The 25,089-nt window shown below is 42.2% G+C and overlaps 1 protein-coding gene across 4 annotated transcripts in view; it reads right to left on the bottom strand.

Annotated features, from left to right (window-relative positions):
* AGTPBP1 (ATP/GTP binding carboxypeptidase 1) overlaps positions 1 to 25,089 on the bottom strand; it is a 2,604,148-nt gene that overhangs the window by 600,659 nt on the left and 1,978,400 nt on the right. For all 4 annotated transcript variants that reach the window (XM_069625853.1, XM_069625856.1, XM_069625854.1 and 1 more), the window contains 2 exons: positions 13,435 to 13,588; positions 12,467 to 12,647 (listed from right to left, as the gene is read on the bottom strand). In XM_069625853.1, coding sequence (XP_069481954.1) covers positions 12,467 to 12,647; positions 13,435 to 13,588 — 335 coding nt within the window. The remainder of the gene's footprint in view (positions 1 to 12,466; positions 12,648 to 13,434; positions 13,589 to 25,089) is intronic.

Raw genomic sequence — 25,089 nt, 5'->3', positions numbered from 1 at the left:
TAAATCTCCCTGGTTTTATGGACTGTGAAAGTAAAGATAAGAAAGGCTAGGTGAAGGGAGTAATTCCCCTGGCATTGTGAATTCATAAAACCAAGTGAAGAGAAATTCCATGGAAAGGAAGTCAAACCCCCTGGTGTTTTGTACTGTAAAACTAAAGCCAAGAAAATCCAGGGGAAACGAGCCCTTCCCCCCTGGTGTTTTGAACTTTGAAAGTAAAGCCAAGAAAGACCAGGGTTAGGGAGTCATTACCCCTGGTGTTGTGAACTGTGGAAGTAAAAGCCAAGAGTGTGTGATAACGAAGCCAAGGAAGGACAGGGCAAGGGAATCATTCCCCCTGGCTTTGTGTAGGGAAAACACTGAGCGCCAGACACCTAGAAAAGAGAGGCAACCACCAGTGAAGAAGCAACTATGGGCAGTAAGGAATGTTGATGGTTTAACTGGCACTTTACATTTTGAGTTTGAATTGGGAACTTTACTGCTGTTTGGCATTACAACCTGGACCTTTTGTTTTGTGCCTTGGAAAGGGATTGAGACCTGGGAAAGGGAGTCCTTCCTTCAGGTAAAGATTCCACCCAGGTAAAGATTCCACTCAACAACCTGGACCTTTTGTTTTGTGCCTTGGAAAGGGATTGAGACCTGGGACAGTGAGTCATTCCTTCAGGTAAAGATTCCACCCAGGTAAAGATTCCACTCAACAAATGGAACTGTGATACACTGTCCAGAAGAAGGGAGACATAATTCTGGACCAAGAAGATCCACTACCTCTTTAGTTTTAGTTTTGTTATAAGTTTGAGGAGGGACAGAGTATGTTTTTGACACAGGACGGTGGACTTATGATTTACAGGGACACCCTAACTGAAATCTTAGTATTTTAGTTGAGGTAGGGAAACCCCTCTTAGAGTTAGGAAAAGTTAGGTTTTCTCTTTATTTTCATGACTAATAAACGTTTATGTCAACAACCATGCCACCTTGTGTCAGTCTCCCTCTTCTGCACCCTTAGAGTGCATACATGCTATGTATAAATGTAATTATTTTGTTTAATTGCTATGTGTATAAATTGATATTCATGTTGTTATGCATGCACCTGTAATAATCACAATTCATCTCTTCAGGACTGAGAGTGCTTATTTTTTCACAATACACCTTTTTATCGATGGGAAAAATATATGTATACATTACTAGGACATGGTATAATTTCGACCACCATGCCTATTTGAAATAACACACACTAATGCTTAGAGATTGTTAGGGAGAATTCTCTATTTAGGCTGAATTTCCTAACCTAGTGAGTCCCCCCAGCAGCTTTGCTGGATTTCTGGAGTTTGTTTTTTTCTCCTCCCAAGAGGGAGACTCTTTCTCCCACTCTTGGACATGATTTGTAGTGTTCCTTTGACCGTTAATGTGTTTTATGGGCTATGGGGTCCTTTACTCCATAGGGTTTCATGTGTTTTTACTATGTGTGCTACAGAGCACCCTCTGTGCAGTGACACAGAGGTGTCATAGTGACACCCCACCATAGACTCCATACCCTGGGACTGACTACTGTCTCCCAGGGCATGTAAAGTCACCATTGGCTTTACTAGTCCCAAATTATGAACAGAAACCAGTACAAACCATCATATTGTGGACGTACTGGTCAGGACAATTCGATTGCCCCGGGGTCTGTTAGTCGAGGGGGCACGTCTCCGTCCCCCCTGATCGAGTTTTGGCTGGTGGCAGTGGATACTACTTTTTATATTCAACCGCGAATATATCTCTATGGGATTTTCCCATTGTTCGAGGCTACCAACTTTAATTATTTAATTCTCATAGCCTCGAACATACCACCGGTTTATTTATTTAATATTGATTCGCCGGTTGGTATTTTTTGCCAAGACTCGATTCTAAAATAGCGTTTGTGTTCTCTTCTTTGACTCCAACCCAAGTCGAGCCCTTTGTTCTACTTTTGGCAGGCTTCTCCACAGAAGCCTCCAAAAGTGGTGCCACTCTGTCTGGGTACCACAGGGGGTATGGGAGGGGGTTTAGGCACCCTGGACTGAGTTACCTTGGTAACTCAAGTCGCACTCTTGTGTGATTGGCCCAAGTGGCCGGCTCACCACTTAGCATGTTTGATTGACAGCTAGGCTGAGTGAATGGGGGTGTGCTGCATAAAAGCAGGGCTTTTGGGACTGGAACTTCAGAAGTCGCCACAGGACCTGAGAATCCGACGAGGGAGAAGCTGAGCCGACCTGCTACGACGACACCACCGGTGGAGCCCTGCGGAACCGACTCACCACTTCCCGACGACAGAGAAGATCTCCCGGCTGGAGAGTCTTCTTCCCCTGACTAGTGGGCACAACCAGTTTACCTTCTTTTCCTTGCATCCCAGGACGTCTTGTGGTCGAATTGCCTGTGCCAAGCACCCCGACAACCAGATAGCCACTTACCAGTGGACCGCGAATAAAAGGGCCGCTCCTTTTTGACCTGAGAACTCCGCGGCTGGTTTCTTCCCTGGCAGTGCAACGGACTCCTGTCTTCCTCCCCGACGAGATCCTCTCTTCCCCCGGACGAAGCACCGACTTGCATCCGCTGCCAGGAACAACTGCCCCCGCTGGAGTATTCTCACCCTTTCTAAAGATTGCTACAAGGTAATAATAATCCCTTAACCTTCTGGACTGGGCTGGCCGCCTTGAGCATCTAACTGGTCCCTTTCTTTTGGTCCAACTCTTTCTGAACCTTTTCGAGACTTTTGTGCACTTTTCAACCGTGTGACCTTGGACACATTTCGTTCTGATCCTCTTAAAGTGGATCCGGCTTTCTGAACTCTAACTTCACGGTTTGACTCTGCCTTCCTCTCTTGCTGTGTTCTTTTGAAAGCGTTGGGATCTGTTTCAATTTATGCTTTGCCTTTCTCTCCCTTTTAAACCAAATTATTAGAGTGCCATCTACGTTAAGCGCTCAGGGGCTTTACTTAAGACTTGTCTAATATTCTTTTAAGGGAGTGTATATCTTTTAGTGACTGTGTTTTTGAACTGCTTAATATTAGTGCCTGTGTGTTTTATTAGATGTGGTTTTAAATAAATAATTATATCTCTTTTACACCAAGCTCTGGTCAGTGTTTGTTTGTTCTACTGTGTTCTTTTGACCTATTGTGAATACTCTGTATACTGCCTAACTCTTCTTGAGGGATGTCTGACTGCTCAGCCACAGCTACCAAGTGAATCTGGGTGGTACAGACTGCTACCAAGAGGGTTTACTGCCAAACACCTGTAGTATTAAATCTTTTGCAGTGGTCCCAGAGGGAACTGCACAGGTTTCTGCCTAACAGAGATCTCTCGTGTTCATGACTTTAATGGTTGCCTATCTTGACCGTAATCATTTTTTAGGCCTCCCCTTAAGATATTTTATGCGGTGAGTTCCGGGCACAGAGGGATAGAGATACAGAACAACGCAAAAGGGGAGAGAGAGAGAACAGACAGAGTGGCGAGAGATTGGAGAAAAGATCGAGAGGGGGAAGAATAAGAAGGCCAGATTAGGAGTTGGGAGTGAGGCTAGAATTGCTCAGATTGGACATCCAGGCGGAAGGGTCAGACGACTCCAAGGAATCGTCTGGACCTGAAGGCCCCGCCTAACAAAGCAGACTACCTGAAGAAATCTACAAAGCTGGCATAGAAACCGAAAACCAAATTGGTTGTAAGCAACCAGGAAGCCTGGGAATGGTCAAAACAACTGATAAAGGCTGAGGCCAGTGGGAGTGGGCTAAGTGGCAACACCAACACCCCAGCATTTCAGCAGTGGATAGACCCCTTTCTACAAGATGAGCAAGGAGAAGACTTGAGGTTCAAACTTGGACAAGGGGAAGAATTTAGAACCCAGAGGGACAGAACCAGCACATTCAGTCATGGAAGATTTATTAAGAGCCCAGACGGAATTTCAACTGTAAATGAGTCAGCAATACCAGGAGACTCTATTGGTCCTACAAGGAGCCACAGCATAAAGACAAAGACCTACCCTGACCGAACCCAGAGGTGGTGTGGGGGAGTTGAAAGGGAACAGGGAGTCTCGTATTCCCCAGAATGCGTGAACGTGCGTGAAAACACTGGTACAATGTCCCATCCATAATGCCGAACAGCCTCTGTTCTGAATTTGAGAACCACATGTTTTAGAAACGCACAGACAGCAACCGAGAAAATACAGGCCGACACGCAGAAACAAACTGGTTATCACAAGCCGAACAGTGCAGTAAATCCAACGCATGAGATGACAAAACCCAAACCTGCACCAACAGATGGACTCAACACGAGCAGAGCTAGGAAACCTTACTGGTGAAAGGAGACGAAACCAGAGAAAGCGTTGATCCCGCCGGAGACCAAAAAGGGGGCAAGAAAAAGCAGACTTTTTGAAACTTCTCTTACCCAGTCCCAAATTGGGTACACTGTCCCATCCACGGTTCTATGTTCATTCATTGACTGTTTTTTTCAATGGGCTTTTTGCACAATTTTTCTTTCGCCGAAAAAACCCATCAAACATTTCTTTTTTTTCCTTTTGGTGGGCTCCCCCCGATCCTCCCTCCCCAAGTAATATGACTCTATTCCTTATATCCCACCCCTTATATACCTTTACCCACACATCCCCCATATACTTTTAGATTGGGTTTTTCAGAAAGAAACAAGCAAAAAAAACCATTGAAAAAGAGCAATCGATGAATGAATGTTGTACCCCATCCACAATGCCCATCAGCCTCTGCTCTGGCCAGGTTTCTTGTGTTTGGATTTCAGAACCACATCTTCCAGAAATGCTGAGACCACAACCGAGAAAATACGGGGTGAGACAAAGAAACAAACTAGCTATCACAAGTCAAACAGTGCAGACAATCCAATGCATGAGATGAAAAACAAACCTGCATCAACAGACAGACTGAACACGAGCAGGGAAAGGAAACCTCACTAGTGAAAGAAGATGTAAGCAGAAAGAACTGTTTGTACCAGAGAAAGCGTTGATCCCAATTGAGAACAAAAAGGGGGCAGGGTCAACAGACCTTTTGAAACTTCTCTTACCCAGTCCCAAACTCCAGGGGAAAATCTAGCCAGCAATTGGGCCCACAGGACAGGTGAATGGGGAAGCCAATGGGAGCAGAGAGGAGCAATAGAGCTGGGCCATACAAATCCAGCAAGGCAAGACCTAAGTGAAGTGTGTTTGGGTGAGGTTGTGAGCAGAGTTGAAGGGCCAAGGGACTAGGCAGTGGAGAACAGACAGTGGAGAAGAGAGCTGGAAAGACTATCGCAGTGGTTTGAAAGATTTCAAGTTATGTGAGAAAGAGAGGTACCGATTGGGATAGTGTAGTGTGGAGTATTGTGTGGATGCGAGGGAGTGTATGGCAGGAGCGAGAGAGTGTGTGCAGAGGGTTAGAGAGCGTAGGAGAGTGCCGAGAAGTGTATACTTTCAGAGGGAGAGATAATTAGGATGGTAGTTAAAGGGTGGCGATAGCAACAGTGATGAAAGGGAGGAGGTTGGAGAGTAGGTGGAAAATAATGAAGGATAGAAAGAAGTAATGGGCGTGGTGATACCAGGATATGGAGTGGGAGAGAGAAGTAAGGAGTGCAGTCAGATCAGCTCAGGGCATCAGGGAATGCACAGAAAGTGATCAGTACATGTTATATCAACAGTTGCAAACCGTTTTTCCAAGTCCATACGCTTTTTGCTTGCGACACTGGCACATCCTTAGATTCACTAGCTTGAGCTTGGATGAACAGAGCTCAAAGCATTACAAATCTTCTGGGAGTAGAAGTTAAATGAACTTGTTAGGGGAGCAGAGATCATAAAATGCCATTCAGAGTGGAAAGGAGGAGAGGTTACTGTCCGGGTCACGAGAAGGGGAAATGAGGCATCCCTACCAGGTCTGCCATGAGCAGGGCAACTGGAGAGCTGGGGAAACGGGAGACCTGATGCAGGAAGCAGCCGAATGGTGCTTTCGTGGAGAGACGTGCAGCGCGCCCAGAACAAAAGGCTACAAAGTCGCTGCAAGTGCTGCTGAAGCAGCTGTAGAGCGAGAGAATCTAATGGGGATGTCGGAGGTGCCCAAGACCACACAATGAGGAACGACAGAGACCCAGAAGGTACATGGGCTGTTGTGGTCAGAAAAGGGGACAAGAGAAACCTCAAACCAATGGTCTGGGACCCATATATTGCATAGAGAAATCCTCTCAACAATGGTACCTGGCAGGAGGGTAAACCAAGTCTATTAGGAGTAACATACAGAGAAGAGAGCAGGGTCTTGGACCCACAACTTGAGAAGGAGGGAATCACTAGCCATCTTCTTCATCGCAGTACCTGGCAGGGTAGTGTACCAGGTCTGCCAAAACAAATCACTAAAGGGAATGTGATACGGTTCTGGGACCCACATCGACCAGAATACATGAGAAAGGCCAGGAGAAGGGAGACATTCCCGTGGCATTGTGAACTGTGATAAAAAGCCTGAGAAAGGCCAGAGTAAGGGAGACTCCGGCCCCTGGTGTTCTGGACTGTGAAAGTAAAGCCAAGAAAGGCAAGGGGAGGGAGTAAATCTCCCTGGTTTTATGGACTGTGAAAGTAAAGATAAGAAAGGCTAGGTGAAGGGAGTAATTCCCCTGGCATTGTGAATTCATAAAACCAAGTGAAGAGAAATTCCATGGAAAGGAAGTCAAACCCCCTGGTGTTTTGTACTGTAAAACTAAAGCCAAGAAAATCCAGGGGAAACGAGCCCTTCCCCCCTGGTGTTTTGAACTTTGAAAGTAAAGCCAAGAAAGACCAGGGTTAGGGAGTCATTACCCCTGGTGTTGTGAACTGTGGAAGTAAAAGCCAAGAGTGTGTGATAACGAAGCCAAGGAAGGACAGGGCAAGGGAATCATTCCCCCTGGCTTTGTGTAGGGAAAACACTGAGCGCCAGACACCTAGAAAAGAGAGGCAACCACCAGTGAAGAAGCAACTATGGGCAGTAAGGAATGTTGATGGTTTAACTGGCACTTTACATTTTGAGTTTGAATTGGGAACTTTACTGCTGTTTGGCATTACAACCTGGACCTTTTGTTTTGTGCCTTGGAAAGGGATTGAGACCTGGGAAAGGGAGTCCTTCCTTCAGGTAAAGATTCCACCCAGGTAAAGATTCCACTCAACAACCTGGACCTTTTGTTTTGTGCCTTGGAAAGGGATTGAGACCTGGGACAGTGAGTCATTCCTTCAGGTAAAGATTCCACCCAGGTAAAGATTCCACTCAACAAATGGAACTGTGATACACTGTCCAGAAGAAGGGAGACATAATTCTGGACCAAGAAGATCCACTACCTCTTTAGTTTTAGTTTTGTTATAAGTTTGAGGAGGGACAGAGTATGTTTTTGACACAGGACGGTGGACTTATGATTTACAGGGACACCCTAACTGAAATCTTAGTATTTTAGTTGAGGTAGGGAAACCCCTCTTAGAGTTAGGAAAAGTTAGGTTTTCTCTTTATTTTCATGACTAATAAACGTTTATGTCAACAACCATGCCACCTTGTGTCAGTCTCCCTCTTCTGCACCCTTAGAGTGCATACATGCTATGTATAAATGTAATTATTTTGTTTAATTGCTATGTGTATAAATTGATATTCATGTTGTTATGCATGCACCTGTAATAATCACAATTCATCTCTTCAGGACTGAGAGTGCTTATTTTTTCACAATACACCTTTTTATCGATGGGAAAAATATATGTATACATTACTAGGACATGGTATAATTTCGACCACCATGCCTATTTGAAATAACACACACTAATGCTTAGAGATTGTTAGGGAGAATTCTCTATTTAGGCTGAATTTCCTAACCTAGTGAGTCCCCCCAGCAGCTTTGCTGGATTTCTGGAGTTTGTTTTTTTCTCCTCCCAAGAGGGAGACTCTTTCTCCCACTCTTGGACATGATTTGTAGTGTTCCTTTGACCGTTAATGTGTTTTATGGGCTATGGGGTCCTTTACTCCATAGGGTTTCATGTGTTTTTACTATGTGTGCTACAGAGCACCCTCTGTGCAGTGACACAGAGGTGTCATAGTGACACCCCACCATAGACTCCATACCCTGGGACTGACTACTGTCTCCCAGGGCATGTAAAGTCACCATTGGCTTTACTAGTCCCAAATTATGAACAGAAACCAGTACAAACCATCATATTGTGGACGTACTGGTCAGGACAATTCGATTGCCCCGGGGTCTGTTAGTCGAGGGGGCACGTCTCCGTCCCCCCTGATCGAGTTTTGGCTGGTGGCAGTGGATACTACTTTTTATATTCAACCGCGAATATATCTCTATGGGATTTTCCCATTGTTCGAGGCTACCAACTTTAATTATTTAATTCTCATAGCCTCGAACATACCACCGGTTTATTTATTTAATATTGATTCGCCGGTTGGTATTTTTTGCCAAGACTCGATTCTAAAATAGCGTTTGTGTTCTCTTCTTTGACTCCAACCCAAGTCGAGCCCTTTGTTCTACTTTTGGCAGGCTTCTCCACAGAAGCCTCCAAAAGTGGTGCCACTCTGTCTGGGTACCACAGGGGGTATGGGAGGGGGTTTAGGCACCCTGGACTGAGTTACCTTGGTAACTCAAGTCGCACTCTTGTGTGATTGGCCCAAGTGGCCGGCTCACCACTTAGCATGTTTGATTGACAGCTAGGCTGAGTGAATGGGGGTGTGCTGCATAAAAGCAGGGCTTTTGGGACTGGAACTTCAGAAGTCGCCACAGGACCTGAGAATCCGACGAGGGAGAAGCTGAGCCGACCTGCTACGACGACACCACCGGTGGAGCCCTGCGGAACCGACTCACCACTTCCCGACGACAGAGAAGATCTCCCGGCTGGAGAGTCTTCTTCCCCTGACTAGTGGGCACAACCAGTTTACCTTCTTTTCCTTGCATCCCAGGACGTCTTGTGGTCGAATTGCCTGTGCCAAGCACCCCGACAACCAGATAGCCACTTACCAGTGGACCGCGAATAAAAGGGCCGCTCCTTTTTGACCTGAGAACTCCGCGGCTGGTTTCTTCCCTGGCAGTGCAACGGACTCCTGTCTTCCTCCCCGACGAGATCCTCTCTTCCCCCGGACGAAGCACCGACTTGCATCCGCTGCCAGGAACAACTGCCCCCGCTGGAGTATTCTCACCCTTTCTAAAGATTGCTACAAGGTAATAATAATCCCTTAACCTTCTGGACTGGGCTGGCCGCCTTGAGCATCTAACTGGTCCCTTTCTTTTGGTCCAACTCTTTCTGAACCTTTTCGAGACTTTTGTGCACTTTTCAACCGTGTGACCTTGGACACATTTCGTTCTGATCCTCTTAAAGTGGATCCGGCTTTCTGAACTCTAACTTCACGGTTTGACTCTGCCTTCCTCTCTTGCTGTGTTCTTTTGAAAGCGTTGGGATCTGTTTCAATTTATGCTTTGCCTTTCTCTCCCTTTTAAACCAAATTATTAGAGTGCCATCTACGTTAAGCGCTCAGGGGCTTTACTTAAGACTTGTCTAATATTCTTTTAAGGGAGTGTATATCTTTTAGTGACTGTGTTTTTGAACTGCTTAATATTAGTGCCTGTGTGTTTTATTAGATGTGGTTTTAAATAAATAATTATATCTCTTTTACACCAAGCTCTGGTCAGTGTTTGTTTGTTCTACTGTGTTCTTTTGACCTATTGTGAATACTCTGTATACTGCCTAACTCTTCTTGAGGGATGTCTGACTGCTCAGCCACAGCTACCAAGTGAATCTGGGTGGTACAGACTGCTACCAAGAGGGTTTACTGCCAAACACCTGTAGTATTAAATCTTTTGCAGTGGTCCCAGAGGGAACTGCACAGGTTTCTGCCTAACAGAGATCTCTCGTGTTCATGACTTTAATGGTTGCCTATCTTGACCGTAATCATTTTTTAGGCCTCCCCTTAAGATATTTTATGCGGTGAGTTCCGGGCACAGAGGGATAGAGATACAGAACAACGCAAAAGGGGAGAGAGAGAGAACAGACAGAGTGGCGAGAGATTGGAGAAAAGATCGAGAGGGGGAAGAATAAGAAGGCCAGATTAGGAGTTGGGAGTGAGGCTAGAATTGCTCAGATTGGACATCCAGGCGGAAGGGTCAGACGACTCCAAGGAATCGTCTGGACCTGAAGGCCCCGCCTAACAAAGCAGACTACCTGAAGAAATCTACAAAGCTGGCATAGAAACCGAAAACCAAATTGGTTGTAAGCAACCAGGAAGCCTGGGAATGGTCAAAACAACTGATAAAGGCTGAGGCCAGTGGGAGTGGGCTAAGTGGCAACACCAACACCCCAGCATTTCAGCAGTGGATAGACCCCTTTCTACAAGATGAGCAAGGAGAAGACTTGAGGTTCAAACTTGGACAAGGGGAAGAATTTAGAACCCAGAGGGACAGAACCAGCACATTCAGTCATGGAAGATTTATTAAGAGCCCAGACGGAATTTCAACTGTAAATGAGTCAGCAATACCAGGAGACTCTATTGGTCCTACAAGGAGCCACAGCATAAAGACAAAGACCTACCCTGACCGAACCCAGAGGTGGTGTGGGGGAGTTGAAAGGGAACAGGGAGTCTCGTATTCCCCAGAATGCGTGAACGTGCGTGAAAACACTGGTACAATGTCCCATCCATAATGCCGAACAGCCTCTGTTCTGAATTTGAGAACCACATGTTTTAGAAACGCACAGACAGCAACCGAGAAAATACAGGCCGACACGCAGAAACAAACTGGTTATCACAAGCCGAACAGTGCAGTAAATCCAACGCATGAGATGACAAAACCCAAACCTGCACCAACAGATGGACTCAACACGAGCAGAGCTAGGAAACCTTACTGGTGAAAGGAGACGAAACCAGAGAAAGCGTTGATCCCGCCGGAGACCAAAAAGGGGGCAAGAAAAAGCAGACTTTTTGAAACTTCTCTTACCCAGTCCCAAATTGGGTACACTGTCCCATCCACGGTTCTATGTTCATTCATTGACTGTTTTTTTCAATGGGCTTTTTGCACAATTTTTCTTTCGCCGAAAAAACCCATCAAACATTTCTTTTTTTTCCTTTTGGTGGGCTCCCCCCGATCCTCCCTCCCCAAGTAATATGACTCTATTCCTTATATCCCACCCCTTATATACCTTTACCCACACATCCCCCATATACTTTTAGATTGGGTTTTTCAGAAAGAAACAAGCAAAAAAAAACATTGAAAAAGAGCAATCGATGAATGAATGTTGTACCCCATCCACAATGCCCATCAGCCTCTGCTCTGGCCAGGTTTCTTGTGTTTGGATTTCAGAACCACATCTTCCAGAAATGCTGAGACCACAACCGAGAAAATACGGGGTGAGACAAAGAAACAAACTAGCTATCACAAGTCAAACAGTGCAGACAATCCAATGCATGAGATGAAAAACAAACCTGCATCAACAGACAGACTGAACACGAGCAGGGAAAGGAAACCTCACTAGTGAAAGAAGATGTAAGCAGAAAGAACTGTTTGTACCAGAGAAAGCGTTGATCCCAATTGAGAACAAAAAGGGGGCAGGGTCAACAGACCTTTTGAAACTTCTCTTACCCAGTCCCAAACTCCAGGGGAAAATCTAGCCAGCAATTGGGCCCACAGGACAGGTGAATGGGGAAGCCAATGGGAGCAGAGAGGAGCAATAGAGCTGGGCCATACAAATCCAGCAAGGCAAGACCTAAGTGAAGTGTGTTTGGGTGAGGTTGTGAGCAGAGTTGAAGGGCCAAGGGACTAGGCAGTGGAGAACAGACAGTGGAGAAGAGAGCTGGAAAGACTATCGCAGTGGTTTGAAAGATTTCAAGTTATGTGAGAAAGAGAGGTACCGATTGGGATAGTGTAGTGTGGAGTATTGTGTGGATGCGAGGGAGTGTATGGCAGGAGCGAGAGAGTGTGTGCAGAGGGTTAGAGAGCGTAGGAGAGTGCCGAGAAGTGTATACTTTCAGAGGGAGAGATAATTAGGATGGTAGTTAAAGGGTGGCGATAGCAACAGTGATGAAAGGGAGGAGGTTGGAGAGTAGGTGGAAAATAATGAAGGATAGAAAGAAGTAATGGGCGTGGTGATACCAGGATATGGAGTGGGAGAGAGAAGTAAGGAGTGCAGTCAGATCAGGACATGCAGGGAGTGAGGTGTAGAATGAGTGAGGAGCAGAGTCTGGAGGGGAGGGAGATAGAGAGGGGAGAGAAGATCAGTAAGATTGAGGATGGAGGAGTGTGGAGATAGCGAGGGTTAGCAAGGAGATAAGAAAGAGAAAGGTGTGCGAGAGAACCGAGTGAGGATAGCTTGGAGAACTGACCATCAAGAGGGGAGGAATCAGAAGAAAAGGGGCCCTTAGGAGGTCCCTGAGGGAGATAGAAAAAGTCACAGCCTTAAGGACCTCCCATAGAAGCATCAATTGGAACATAAATGCAATGAAGGAAAACACCCTGAAACATCAGCCTGGACTTACCTTCCATTAATGACACCATCTGGATTCAGCATGGGAACGATTTTAAAAATATATGCCTCTCTCAGGTGTTGAGCGCTTGAGCTGTTACTCATAAGAAACTCCAAGGTCCCCTTCATGACCCAGCTTGCATTGGTCTCACCAGGGTGAACGCGGGCAGAAAGAAATACATATGGCCGATTTCCTAGAGCAAATCATACACAATATCACAGGTTACAATAAACATTGTACATACAAACTAAACTGCCTGTATGTCTGTAACTTCTATGTTTAAAAAAAGAGGTGCTACTGCACACGTGGTAAAGTGTTGTAAAGTGCTATGTGTTTTGTACACCACAATTATAACTGAAATATGAGGTATGACAGATCTGTTTGGAGAGTACAGTATAGCAGACAGCTAGTTTACCAAAACAATTTAGTTGCTTAAAAATGTGGATGATGGAGGGATGCAGAGGTGAGCAGGCATCGAGACAGACACTCATCTGTAAGTTCTGCTCAGGTGTTTTTTGGTCATTTTCCATAGGCAAAACCATAGATATTAGGGACCCACCTAGTGCCTGCCGAGCAACAGTGTGCTGTTAAATAATTTCCTGCATTGTTGAGTGGGAGGCGCAATCTCCCATATAAAACAAGATCCCAATTTAAGATAAATCATACAACTTTAGAAAAATTACAGTTAACTGTTCCCTATTAAGAAAAATGCAAACACTGGACTGATCTAAATACAAAACTTGCAATCTAGCACCTTTGGAGACTGTAACTTCATTTTAATATCCAAAGGCACTGCATCTATAGATAATGATACAACATAGTTCAACAACAGTAGTTTATATACTGGTGCATCATGTTAAAGTGTTTGGGTGCTAATTCCGCCAAGTAGTGTTTATCCCCTTATAGTACCCTTGAAAAATGCAAGTGGTCATGTGGCTAATGTTTCTGTTTAAAAGCACTAAAAAGAAAAGTGTACTTACTGAACTGACAGATCTGTTCATAGTAATTGGACTCTGGCATGGCTGTAATGGTGAGTACTGGACAACTGTTGCCACCAAGTGTTTCACATAAATCATCATGTCGAAAATAGATTTGCTGCGGGTTATAAGTGGATTCCAGTTTTTGCAGGTGCATCTTCATGCCAAAAAATAAATGAACAATAAACATGTTTTCAATTTTCACTGATAAAACATAAGACACTTTCTATGCATTTTGGGCTACTTTGAGTTAAACTTTATATACATATAAAAAGCTTAGGTAGGTTTCCGTACTCAGCTGATGCAGTTAAATTGCCCTATGCTGTCCAAATGGCAAAGTGAACCTCTGTCTGCCCTTCCACTTCAACAACAGCTATCATTTTAAGAAACAGAATGAGGACGGTCCTACTCAGTCACATTCACCTTCCACTATCGCAAACATTTTGAATTATTTCAAGTTACTTCTTTCCACCTGCACTTCTCTTGACACAGGACACAGTGGTTCCAGTATCAACGAACAGTTAATTACCAGCTCAACGTTTCAGTCTCTAAAGAGCGAAACGCTGTAAGACGAATGCCTCCTCACAAGCTAAAACTGAAAGTAGATGCTGTCTTGATGCTACTACGCAATCTTATACCATCACAGGGACTCTGCAATGTAACAGGGTTGACAATTATGCGTCGACAAAGACACATCAAAGAGGCCTGTGTAATCGATGGATTCAACTTAGATACTGGGCTTATTCCGCGCACCCCTCAGTCCATCTGATACAAATATGCCTTTCAAATGCAAAGGAAGACAGTTTCCTATACATTTAGCCTTTTCAATGACCATTAATAAGTGACAAGGACCTATGCCCCCTTCCTGGAAGCAATCAGTGGTAATTCCGATATTTAAGAAGGGGGAACACAAGTGACCGTATGAAATACTGACTGATATTGACCTTTAAGATATGCTTGAATGGTGTATGTTATCCCGGGAACAGCTAGTACACATAGAAATGTCTACAGTCACATTGTCTGAATGAATTATGGACAAGTTACTGACCTGCAAGCAAATGTTATTATGTAGTTTTGCATGCTATTGTGAATCGTTTTCGTATTAAGACAATGATCAGGGAGCATTGCCACATCATTGCCACACGGCTACACTTACAACTATCCCTCATATCACATCACAGAGATTATTCTGTCATTTTCTGGTAATATGCAATGGGCCAAACTGTTGATTTTAAATCACGTCAGGAGCCACTCTGGTGAGAAAACAGTGCAAGTCTGAGATTCTTTTGGGAACAGGAAAAGATGCTCCACAAAGCTCAGGGCATCAGGGAATGCACAGAAAGTGATCAGTACATGTTATATCAACAGTTGCAAACCGTTTTTCCAAGTCCATACGCTTTTTGCTTGCGACACTGGCACATCCTTAGATTCACTAGCTTGAGCTTGGATGAACAGAGCTCAAAGCATTACAAATCTTCTGGGAGTAGAAGTTAAATGAACTTGTTAGGGGAGCAGAGATCATAAAATGCCATGCCTAAAATGTTCAATCATTCATTTTTTTATAAGTCTTAATATATTCATGCTTAAAGATTTGTGAGTAAATTACTTCTATTATTCCAATTCTAACAAATAGAAGCAGGACAGCCAGTCAGCATTGAAAGAAGGGCAATTTTGAAAGATAGGAGTGGGTGATTCAGGGAAATGTTAACGGTAAAAACAAACTACTAATTGAGCACAATTCAATTGCCGAGGTCCCAAAGCTTGAAGTGGTATTTTAAACAAGCTGCAATCAACGGATGTCTGTGCCGTTTTCTAACATGAGTTCAACAAGCCTTAGTGGAGGCTTCCCCGTACAACATACACAGATGAGCCCTTATCTGAAATGATTTAAGACTGGTTCACCTACCTGGGATTCACCCCCGAAATCAGAATCACGACAGTAAGCATTGTTTTTGGTTACAAGCTACTGATGATTATATTTTAAGGCTGCTGATTTTAGAGGATGCTTTGTAACTAACTTTAACAGTAAATATACTTTTCTACTGCTTATGAACATTCTTTATATTACTTTACAAGTTTAGATTATAATGGATTCTACGACATGACACAGAGCCTTCCTATCATGCATTCCCTTGTCATTTATTTTATCAGCAGTAAGCAAAAAGCACACATACAAATGAAAAACACTAGCAATAATTATACTACAACTCCTAGAATTTATTTTGCCTTGTGCTCCGTGTCCCTATGTCATACAGTCTATATAAGTCTATCATCTAGTTGAATCATATCTACCTACCACAAATTCTCTTTTTTTATGTCTTTATTAGAATAACTAAACATACAGAAACAATAAAACAATTCATAAAAAGCATGATGGATGTAAAAAGATCACGTATTTCAATGTGTCATAGTATATATCAGTACAATTCAAAACATTGTACAAGATCCTCTCTCTCATGAAAAAATAAATAACAGGAACGAAAGAAAGCCAATCAATTTTGTTGGCAGTACTTAACCAACTCTCAAAAACGTGTTTTACCATTTGACTTCTAAACAAGTCTTGATTCAATCATAAACTGCAACATTTAAAAAAATGAACATATTAAATGCACTATTAAACAAAATTATCATACAACTCCCAAGTATAGTGACAGTAAGCATCTTTTGTTAAATGTGTGTGTCTTTGCCATACATAAACTAGATGGAGAATTTTTCCATTTAGCTCCAGATAGTGGGCCAATACATTTATACTGCAATAAAATAGATTTCTGTTCAGAAAATTCAATTGTATTGGTATCTAAGATTGTTTTCCAAATCCAACAACGGTGTACCACCACCGAACAGCGATAATTCTGGAGTACATGAAAATGTGCATGATAAAAATGATTACATTTGCAAAAGACCATGGTTCCATAGTTCTTATGTATTTTTATATTAACAAAAGAAATGAGATAGGGTCCCTCTATGACTACAATTATACCAACATAATGGCTTGGGACAACGTGATTCAATTTATCGGGTGTATAGTATATTGTTTGCAAAATATTATACTGTATTTCTCAGTTTCTTGCTCCAACTGAGACATTGTTCATCTAAACAAAAAAGCAAGGAATTCTGAATGATCACTTGGCATATGAAAGTCCTAAAATGTGTATCATAGTAGTGTTATTAGGAACTAACAGTCAGTAACAAGGCTTAATACTGGAAAAAACATTTTCCAAGCACTTTACACTTTCGTTTTAACAAGTTAATTTTAATATAAAGTTTATGTGTAACCGTAGACTACGTATTAGCAATGTCACCAGTGAAGGTATCATGAGTCAGACACAGACAACGGGTTTAAGTTCATTCAACAAAGTTTTATTAACTCAAAACGGCAAACAGCAAAAAGTAATAACTAACTTGCCCTATTCTAAGGTGGGATAAGAAAACAAAGGATAGTCTGTGGCAGGAAGTCCAAAGTAAAATATCTGTCTGTGTTCAAACCTATACTTGCCCTCACAACTAACTGCATACAATGTGTAGGGATGTCAGTATCAAAATGGATAGTGTTCAAAATAAAGTTCAGAGCTTCTTCTACCTCTTGGTTTGTACTCAGCTCCCCTTCCCCAAATTCAAAGTAGTTCATAAAGCACACGGGCGCCTCCAAGTGTGGATAAGTGTACTGTTGTGCTGGTGGACTGGACGCACAGACATTTGTTCAAATTTCCTGCGATTCTCTACCTCGACTCTGTATGGGCAAGGAGAAGAGCGCTTTCAACTTTTCAGGCGAAACGTCACCGTTTGGATAAAATAGAAGGACTACTAATTCCAAAGTAATTATTTTTACAGTATTACATGTGTGAGTGGGCTGGCATTCTGGTGGGCTGGGCTGCCTCTGATTAGTCACGTCAGTGACGTTAGGCTAGGATAGGTCAGGCATTCTGCCTCCATCTTGAGTCAAGTAACGTCCCATAGGTTAACTTCCCCCAACATACGTCGCTTCAACACTCACGCTATCCTTGATTCTTTTCTCGCAGATTCATTGCGTGCCTTTGACACGCGCTGTGACACCTGCGACACCCGGAAGCACTATAAAACCTCCACCTACTCGCATCCTGCGCGCGCATCTAAGTGTGGATAAGAGTACTGTTGTGCAGGTGTCAGGTTAGCCCTGCAGATTTTTCAATCCTTATTTAGTAATATCTCTCAACTATTTTCTCACTTTAATTTCTGATCTGATAGATTTTAAAATCTATATTGTCAAACAACAATTTAAGATCATTGATTGGCGACCTAATTATTGCGAATGGATTTCGCAGCGGCCCTTTTACGGGCGTACAACTATCCGGCATTACTTCTAGTAATATTGACTCCCTGGTCTGTGCTGGTAACTCTTCATATTCTACCTTAAAGATGGACTCACCCACACTCAACAATGAATCTGTAATTAGCAATTACCCTTATCAGGAACACGACGATCATGTAATGCCAATTAACTCGAATTTGGATGAAACTACTAACATTCATGGTTCAGTCGAACATGTCGCGTTGATACATTCTATAGGCACTCACAATTTCTCTTGCCTTGACCCGATCCCTGTATCCTCTGCCCGGTGCTCTTCGGCACATGAAGGCATGTTATCGGAGCATTTCAACCAGAGCGAGGACAGAATCAATTCATGTACTAATGACTACCACAAGGACATAGCTTCTATAGGTCCAGAAGTCATGGCAGCATTAGATAAACAACTATGTTTATCTATTGGCCTACTTACTCCTCTAGTAGCACGAGCTAGAGCTAATGCGCAAGCTGTTCTCAATTTGAGGACTACAAACGACCTAATTAAAAACCCTCCTATGAATTCTTACTTTACTCCGAAAAATAGCCCGAACAATCCAAACAAAGGAAATAAATATTATCATTTCCGGTTTTCCCATGATCATATAAACAAACTAGTAAAATCCAATCAGGAACGATTACCTTCAAGGCCTAAATCACCACATGTTTCTGGTGATGACAAGCCATACACGTTTCCTGTCATAATACGCATCTTAGATCTGCTCGATAAGGGGCATCACCTTACCCATTTGGAACTAAGAGATATATAATGCACCCTCAATCAGATTACTTCCAAAATGGACAGATTAGAGGGTTCCATTCTCGCCAGAGAGACCTGTCAGATTGCCAACCGTGATCTTTCCACAAGTACCAACACAAAGACCTTATGTGAAAAAAGCACACAAAATTATCCTACGGTTGACTGCAAGGCATTTTCCCCCTTAATGCTGCCTGATGCGGTCACGCAGAATGTAACAGCACTTAGTAGTCAATCTGATTATATGATAAACACCAATAAAGAGTTGAAAACTATTAGAACAGCAATCGATGCAATTAAAAACATTGCAAATTCACCTGAAAAAAAATGAGTCCCTCCACTTTTTCCAACCGAAATTCAACACCCTGGCAGTCCTACTGCCTTGGTGAATGTAATCGAGCAAATAGAACACAATCAAATAAACCATGATCCAGGGGTGGTTAATGATTCCTTTTGTGTTACGGCGTACAAATAAAATTTACTTACATGCAATAAAAAAGTCTGAGAAAGAAAGAAGAATGTTGCTACTTTAGCTCTCAAAGAAAATATAACTGAACAGAAAAAGAAAAATAAATGAACTAAAAATAATTCCACTCCTCTAAAAAAACAAGGAGTTGGTTAAGGACAAGTTATATACACATGAGAATACCGATGAAGAGCCGATTGATGTTCAGCAGTTATCTGCTGAAAGCCAAGCTTTATTGCTTCCTTACATGCGCACACTTCCGGCTCAGGATAGAGTCCAAAAAATGAAATCTCAACCTGGCCTGCAATCAACTTGCACCACTATAACACAACCTTGTCTTGCAAACAAAGCAATAAAATGTTGCTCCTCCGATCTAAAGGATACAAACATAAGTACCGAGGGCAATCTAAAGAAATACTTTCCTAGTGAAGGGAGAAAATGCACTTCGTTACATCAGTCAGCCCCAAAGACTGTTGAGACATTTGAAGTTCAGACTACTGGACAATTAGCACACACAGAATCTCCTAGGAAAGAAACTGAAAAACGTAGATCCTATGCTGTTGTTTGTGAAGGCTCTAATTCACATCTCTCAGATAATTCTAACCCTGAACAACATAAATTCATTATAATAAATGGCTCCAGAAAACATTGATCGCTCCTTGTCATGAATGAGGATCTTATACGATCAGCTGGGCTTTTAAGTGATCAGAGACCCGACGGTTCATTAAAACAAACAGATGTTGTTTCAATTTTACAACCTAGCAAAGCTCCCTCGCTGTTCGCTGGCAATTCTGTCACTGATGCCAGTCAGGTTGTACCTAGTGCTTATAAAAATCCAAGCATCAGTTCTTCTCGTGGCGTTATACGCAGTTCTCTACATAAGGCACTAGATGAAGGGCTGATCACCCCTGACGCTCTAATAAAGGAAGCATTCATAATAGGTACCACAGTGGCTTTGCTAAACTCACACCCCAATGGTAATGACAACTCTACAACATTAGTTCAAGGAAATTCTACCTGTAGCAACATGAGTTCAACAGAGGCGCTGGCGAATCACAATGCCTGCAATGTCTTCAATAGCTAGGTCCCTAGTGAAACAAACAGTCACTAAAGAAAAAACAATGTTGATATTACCCACCCCGAACTGAACATTATTGATATCAATATCATCGGTTTAGTTGGTAACGTGGATGTACTCGGTAAAAAGAGATTAAACCAAGCTTATTTCCTTGACATAATGTTGCAGATTCCCCAGCTCTGTATCCTCACTTCTAAGGATATGACTAGATTCTCGTTAGCGAGATACAATAACTATCGGATGCTTTGCTACCTCCCTTGGGCTACAATTTTGAAATTGATTTGGTCATACGACACGAATTTCAAGATTTGGGGTTTGAGCTTCACACCTTTGGAGACGAATCGAAAGCCCATGATTTCCTCCACTACTCTCTATTGGAAAGCACAGACCCGTCAGGACACACTCTCGATGGATGTGCTACGGGCAGCGATGAGCAATATATCTAACCTAATGGCACTTTTAAGTAGAAACAAGGAAATGACATGGGTTGAGCCCCTACTTAGAACAATGCGGAATACTAAAATGGCCAAATTATCCCCTTAGCCACCCATGCAAAATGCATTTAGAATTTTGACATGGAATTCATGTGGTTTCAATAATCTGCAAAGGTGGTTATCCTATGCATTACCCTCTAAGCTCCCCAATGTTATGTTCGTTCAAGAGACTATGCATTTAGATTAACTACTATTGGAAGGATTCACTACTTATTGTTCTTATGCTATCAGAGAAAATTTAGGCAGGCCTTCCGGTGGCCTGGCTATCGCAATCAACAATAATAGACAATGTCAGACAGAAATGTTTTGGAAATCAGATAACATCTTTGTTGTAGCTCTCTCACTTCATGAATCAAATCAGAAAACAGTACTTTTGGTAAATCTGTACTGGAATCCATCGGAAATATCTATTGATGCTATGTTTGAGGAAATAGATCAATGCTTTGACAATATTTGTGTCCAAATACCGGAGTTTGAAATAATTGGAGGTGGCGATTTCAACTCATTATGTAATACCCGCTTAATTTCTTGTCATGAATTGTCCTCACGTTACGATGCAAAAGCCATAAAGCATGGGAAGCGATGGATTTCCTACCTCGATGATTGGGATATGTTTTGTTTGGACTGCAACACGCAGGGATCGCAACATTCATGGAGGCGCATATAGTTCAATGATAGACAATTTCTTTCTTTCGCGTGGCCTTATTCAACTGGCCGATAGTGTTGATATCCAGGAATTTAATTTGGGCAATCATGCACCCTTGACCCTAAGTATTCATATTGATTATTTACATTTAAATAACGTTCCAGTATTAAAATTACCGGAAACACATTGTGATAAAACATCCTTGCGTTGGGTCCTCGCTCTATGTAAGCAACATACTAATTGGGTTTCTGTTGAATTGAAGAGGAATTATAAGCGCTTACACAATGATTCCTGCTGCATATTTAAGAAAGACTCGATTATATCTGCTTTGGTACATAATGCCCTTACAGAAATGAGCTCAATCTGTCGTTTACCCATCAAGAATTTCACTCACCCATTTGACCCTGATTGTAAACTTCTGAAGCGTGCTAAAAATCATGAATCACAGCATTCCAACGTATCATCTGCGTAAACAGATATTGCAAAAGTATTAGACTAGTGTTAAGGCTGCAAGATCGCTCAATTTGAATACACTCAATTGTACACTTATAAAATCTATTTGCAAACATGACTCTAGAACTATCTGGAAGGTTATAAAACAAACGAAGCAGGCTGACACCATAACATGGAATATTATAGCTAACGAAACATGGAGACAATATGTAACAGCGAAATATGCAATTCCGGCAAGCTTCAAAAAGTACTCCTATCAACTACTCCTTTTAAAAACAACGGATATACTTCAGTGATCTCACTCTGATATTGAATGGTCAATTGGCAAACTTACACTTTCAAGATCAGCCGGTCCTGACACAATTCCTCCATGTGTCCTTAAAACAGATCCGTTACTATGGGCAAATATATTAAAAGCAAAATCTGACCTAATTCTAACATCTGGTAATATTCCCCGTTCGTTGGCAACATCTATTATCATTCCTTTCTTTAAAAAGGGTGATCCTCTGAACCCTGCAAACTATCGCCCCATATCACCTATCGATACTGAAGCTAAGGTCTTTGCAATTTTCATATTGCGTGATCTTGAAAAATACATAACACAACATAGCCTTTGCTCAAGATATCAAACTGGTTTCAGACAACAAATGAGTACATTCTTGAATGCTACCGTGATGTCTCACATACTAGCTGAATCCAGAAACAAGGACGCTTGCCCTGTATATATGGCATTTATAGACATCTCGGCAGCTTTCAATAGTGTTATCAGGAATCTGCTTTGGGCTAAATTGGAAGAAATGGGTGTACCTGCTGTGTTAATTTACTGGATAATTCTGCTACACACAGATACATCTTACAGAATCAGAGTCACATGCGAAGGGGGTACCACCGACCCCATAATTACACAATTGGGGCTTAAACAAGGTTGCAACTTTGCAGCCTGTTTATTCAACCTCTATATGAGGGACTTTGATAAATCATGGTTGGCAAAAAACCTATTTGCAATTAGACTCGGCACAATGCAAAAGTTGGTTGGCCTTTGCTGATGACGTGATTCTGTTCGACCCCACGCTAGCGGGCCTACAAATAAAGCTGCATGTTTTTGAACAATTCGCCAAAGACAATAATTTGAGACCTAATGCTACAAAAACTTGCATTATGAAATTTAACAAGAAACAAAATGTAAATCCTATACATGGGAGATTGTTGGTACATCTATTCCTCGTGTTAATGAAACAATTTACTTGGGATATTACATCAGCAATAACTGTTCAATTAAACTATGGAGTGACAATTTAAATACTATAGTCAGACCTTTATAGATTAAAGTTGAACAGTGCAAAAATAATAAACTTAACAAAAGAAACTAAACATAAAGGAGCCAACGACATTGGAGGTGCTTTGGAACATAATTGTATACTACAACAATATTTGAAAGATCTAACAAATCTGGTAAAAACTTCCAAAAGAAACACGCATATGACGCAGTAATTGTGGCAAAAGGAGAGGGAACTACGTAAAAATATAAGAGCATTGGGGAAATAGTAAGGAAAAAACGTTTAAAAATGAAATACAGAAATTGGATACGTAGTCACAAAACAATTATGGAACAACAAGATGCAGAAAAAATGTTGGCCTTTCTGAGAAATAAAAACACCAAAAATGTTTGGACTCTTATAAACAAGATGGAAACATCACAATGTGAAATCCAAAGTAATATGGTAAAAGAAACACAATGGGTTGAACATTATATGGAGCTCTTTAAAAAGCAAGGTGCAAGCACTGAACCAGCGTTACCACAATTGGAAGAATGGAACATCGAGATCTCGAGAGAGGACATAGAAGAAAAATCAAGCGAATAAGTTCTTCCCGGGCCCCTGGCCCCGATGGGTTAACAAACCAAATGCTAAAAAATCACCCTAGTGAATGGTCGAAATTTGTGAAATGCTCTTTTGAGATAATTATAAAAACAAGAAGAATACCGGTATCGTGGAGGTCAGCAATAATTGTACCCATCTTTAAAAAAGGCTTGAGATGAGAACTTAAAAACTACAGACCCATGGCCTTATTGGACGTGTTGGGAAAGATCTTCGCAATGCAAATCCTTAATCAACTAAACGCGTGGACCAAAAAAACAGGCTGGTTTGATCCACGGCAGACAGGCTTCGTAAGAGGAGTAGGCTGTGGGCTGAACTTGTTCTTGTTGAATATAATAAAGATGGAAGCTATAAGAAAAAGAACAGCAGTCTATCTGGCATTTGTCGATCTTGCACACGCTTTTGATGGCATAGAGAATGGCTGTGGTCCAAGCTGATGTCCTGAAAGTGTCCTGTAAGCTTGATAATGGCTATTAAGGTCCTACACAGATCCAAATTAGACTAGATACAGTGGGTTCATTCTCATGTCCAATAAAAACCTCTTGAGGGATAAAACAGGGGTACCCGTTGGGTTCAACATTGTTTAACGCATTCATAGCAGATGTGGGCAATGCAATGGAGGAACCCACATGCTTCCCCCCGAGAATTAATGGAAATCAAGTGAATTGCCTGCTATATGCAGACGATATTGTTCTCTTAGACCGGATTCCGATAGGTCTCCACAGAAAACTAACAGCGTTGAAAAAATATATTGACGAAAATGGGCTGGAGATCAATACAAAAAAAAAAATCTGCAGATAAGACATCTAAAAGGCGCTATGAGTTGGAACAGGAAAGAGCTCCAATGGAAACTTGGAAGTGAAATGCTTAATGTTTTAACGCAAGCTCCGTATCTTGGCACACTCATAAACTCAAACATTAATGAAGAGCCAATGGTACTAAACATAAAAATGATATGTAAAGCCTTGGCAGGACAAGGAGCTGTGTTACAGAAAAGGTTTGGGAAATTTTCGATAAAATCAATAGTGACCTTTTACAGAACAAAAGTAATCCCGGGCTTGATCCACAGGCAGAGGCAATGCTTGGATGTCCCCATTCGCTATGGCCACAATGTGAAAATATCTTCTGGGAAAGAATCTTACAGCTCCCACAAAGTACACCAACAACTTGCATTCGATGCAAATTGGGCCTGACTTCAATCAATGCCAGAGTCATATGGAACACCCTAACCCTATTTAGGAAAGCAATAGGAGCGGATAACTTAAAGGAATTTGAGATTCTAAACATACCGACTCTGCAAAATCCAGAAGGAGTTCTTGAAAAATGGTTAAAAAACTGTGAAAAGACCTTGGCCCAACTCGGAACTGATAAGAAAACACTAATAACAAATCCAGAAGCGGTAAAAAAAACATTGTGGGTTCTCGACTGGAACGAAACAGTTGAGAAAAGAGCACAACACGCATGTATGCGGACATATCCAGCAGAGGAGAAAGCACGTAACGAGATTCCAAAATACCTTCTGATATTTCCTTGCAAAAGTCGAAGGAGAAGCTTTCTTAAACTCAG

This window comes from Ambystoma mexicanum, chromosome 6p, assembly GCF_040938575.1.
Source record: "Ambystoma mexicanum isolate Mex_15411 chromosome 6p, UKY_AmexF1_1, whole genome shotgun sequence".
Lineage (NCBI taxonomy): Eukaryota > Metazoa > Chordata > Amphibia > Caudata > Ambystomatidae > Ambystoma > Ambystoma mexicanum.
Note: the sequence above shows the minus strand (reverse complement) of the source record. Positions and strands in the feature narration are given on the sequence as shown.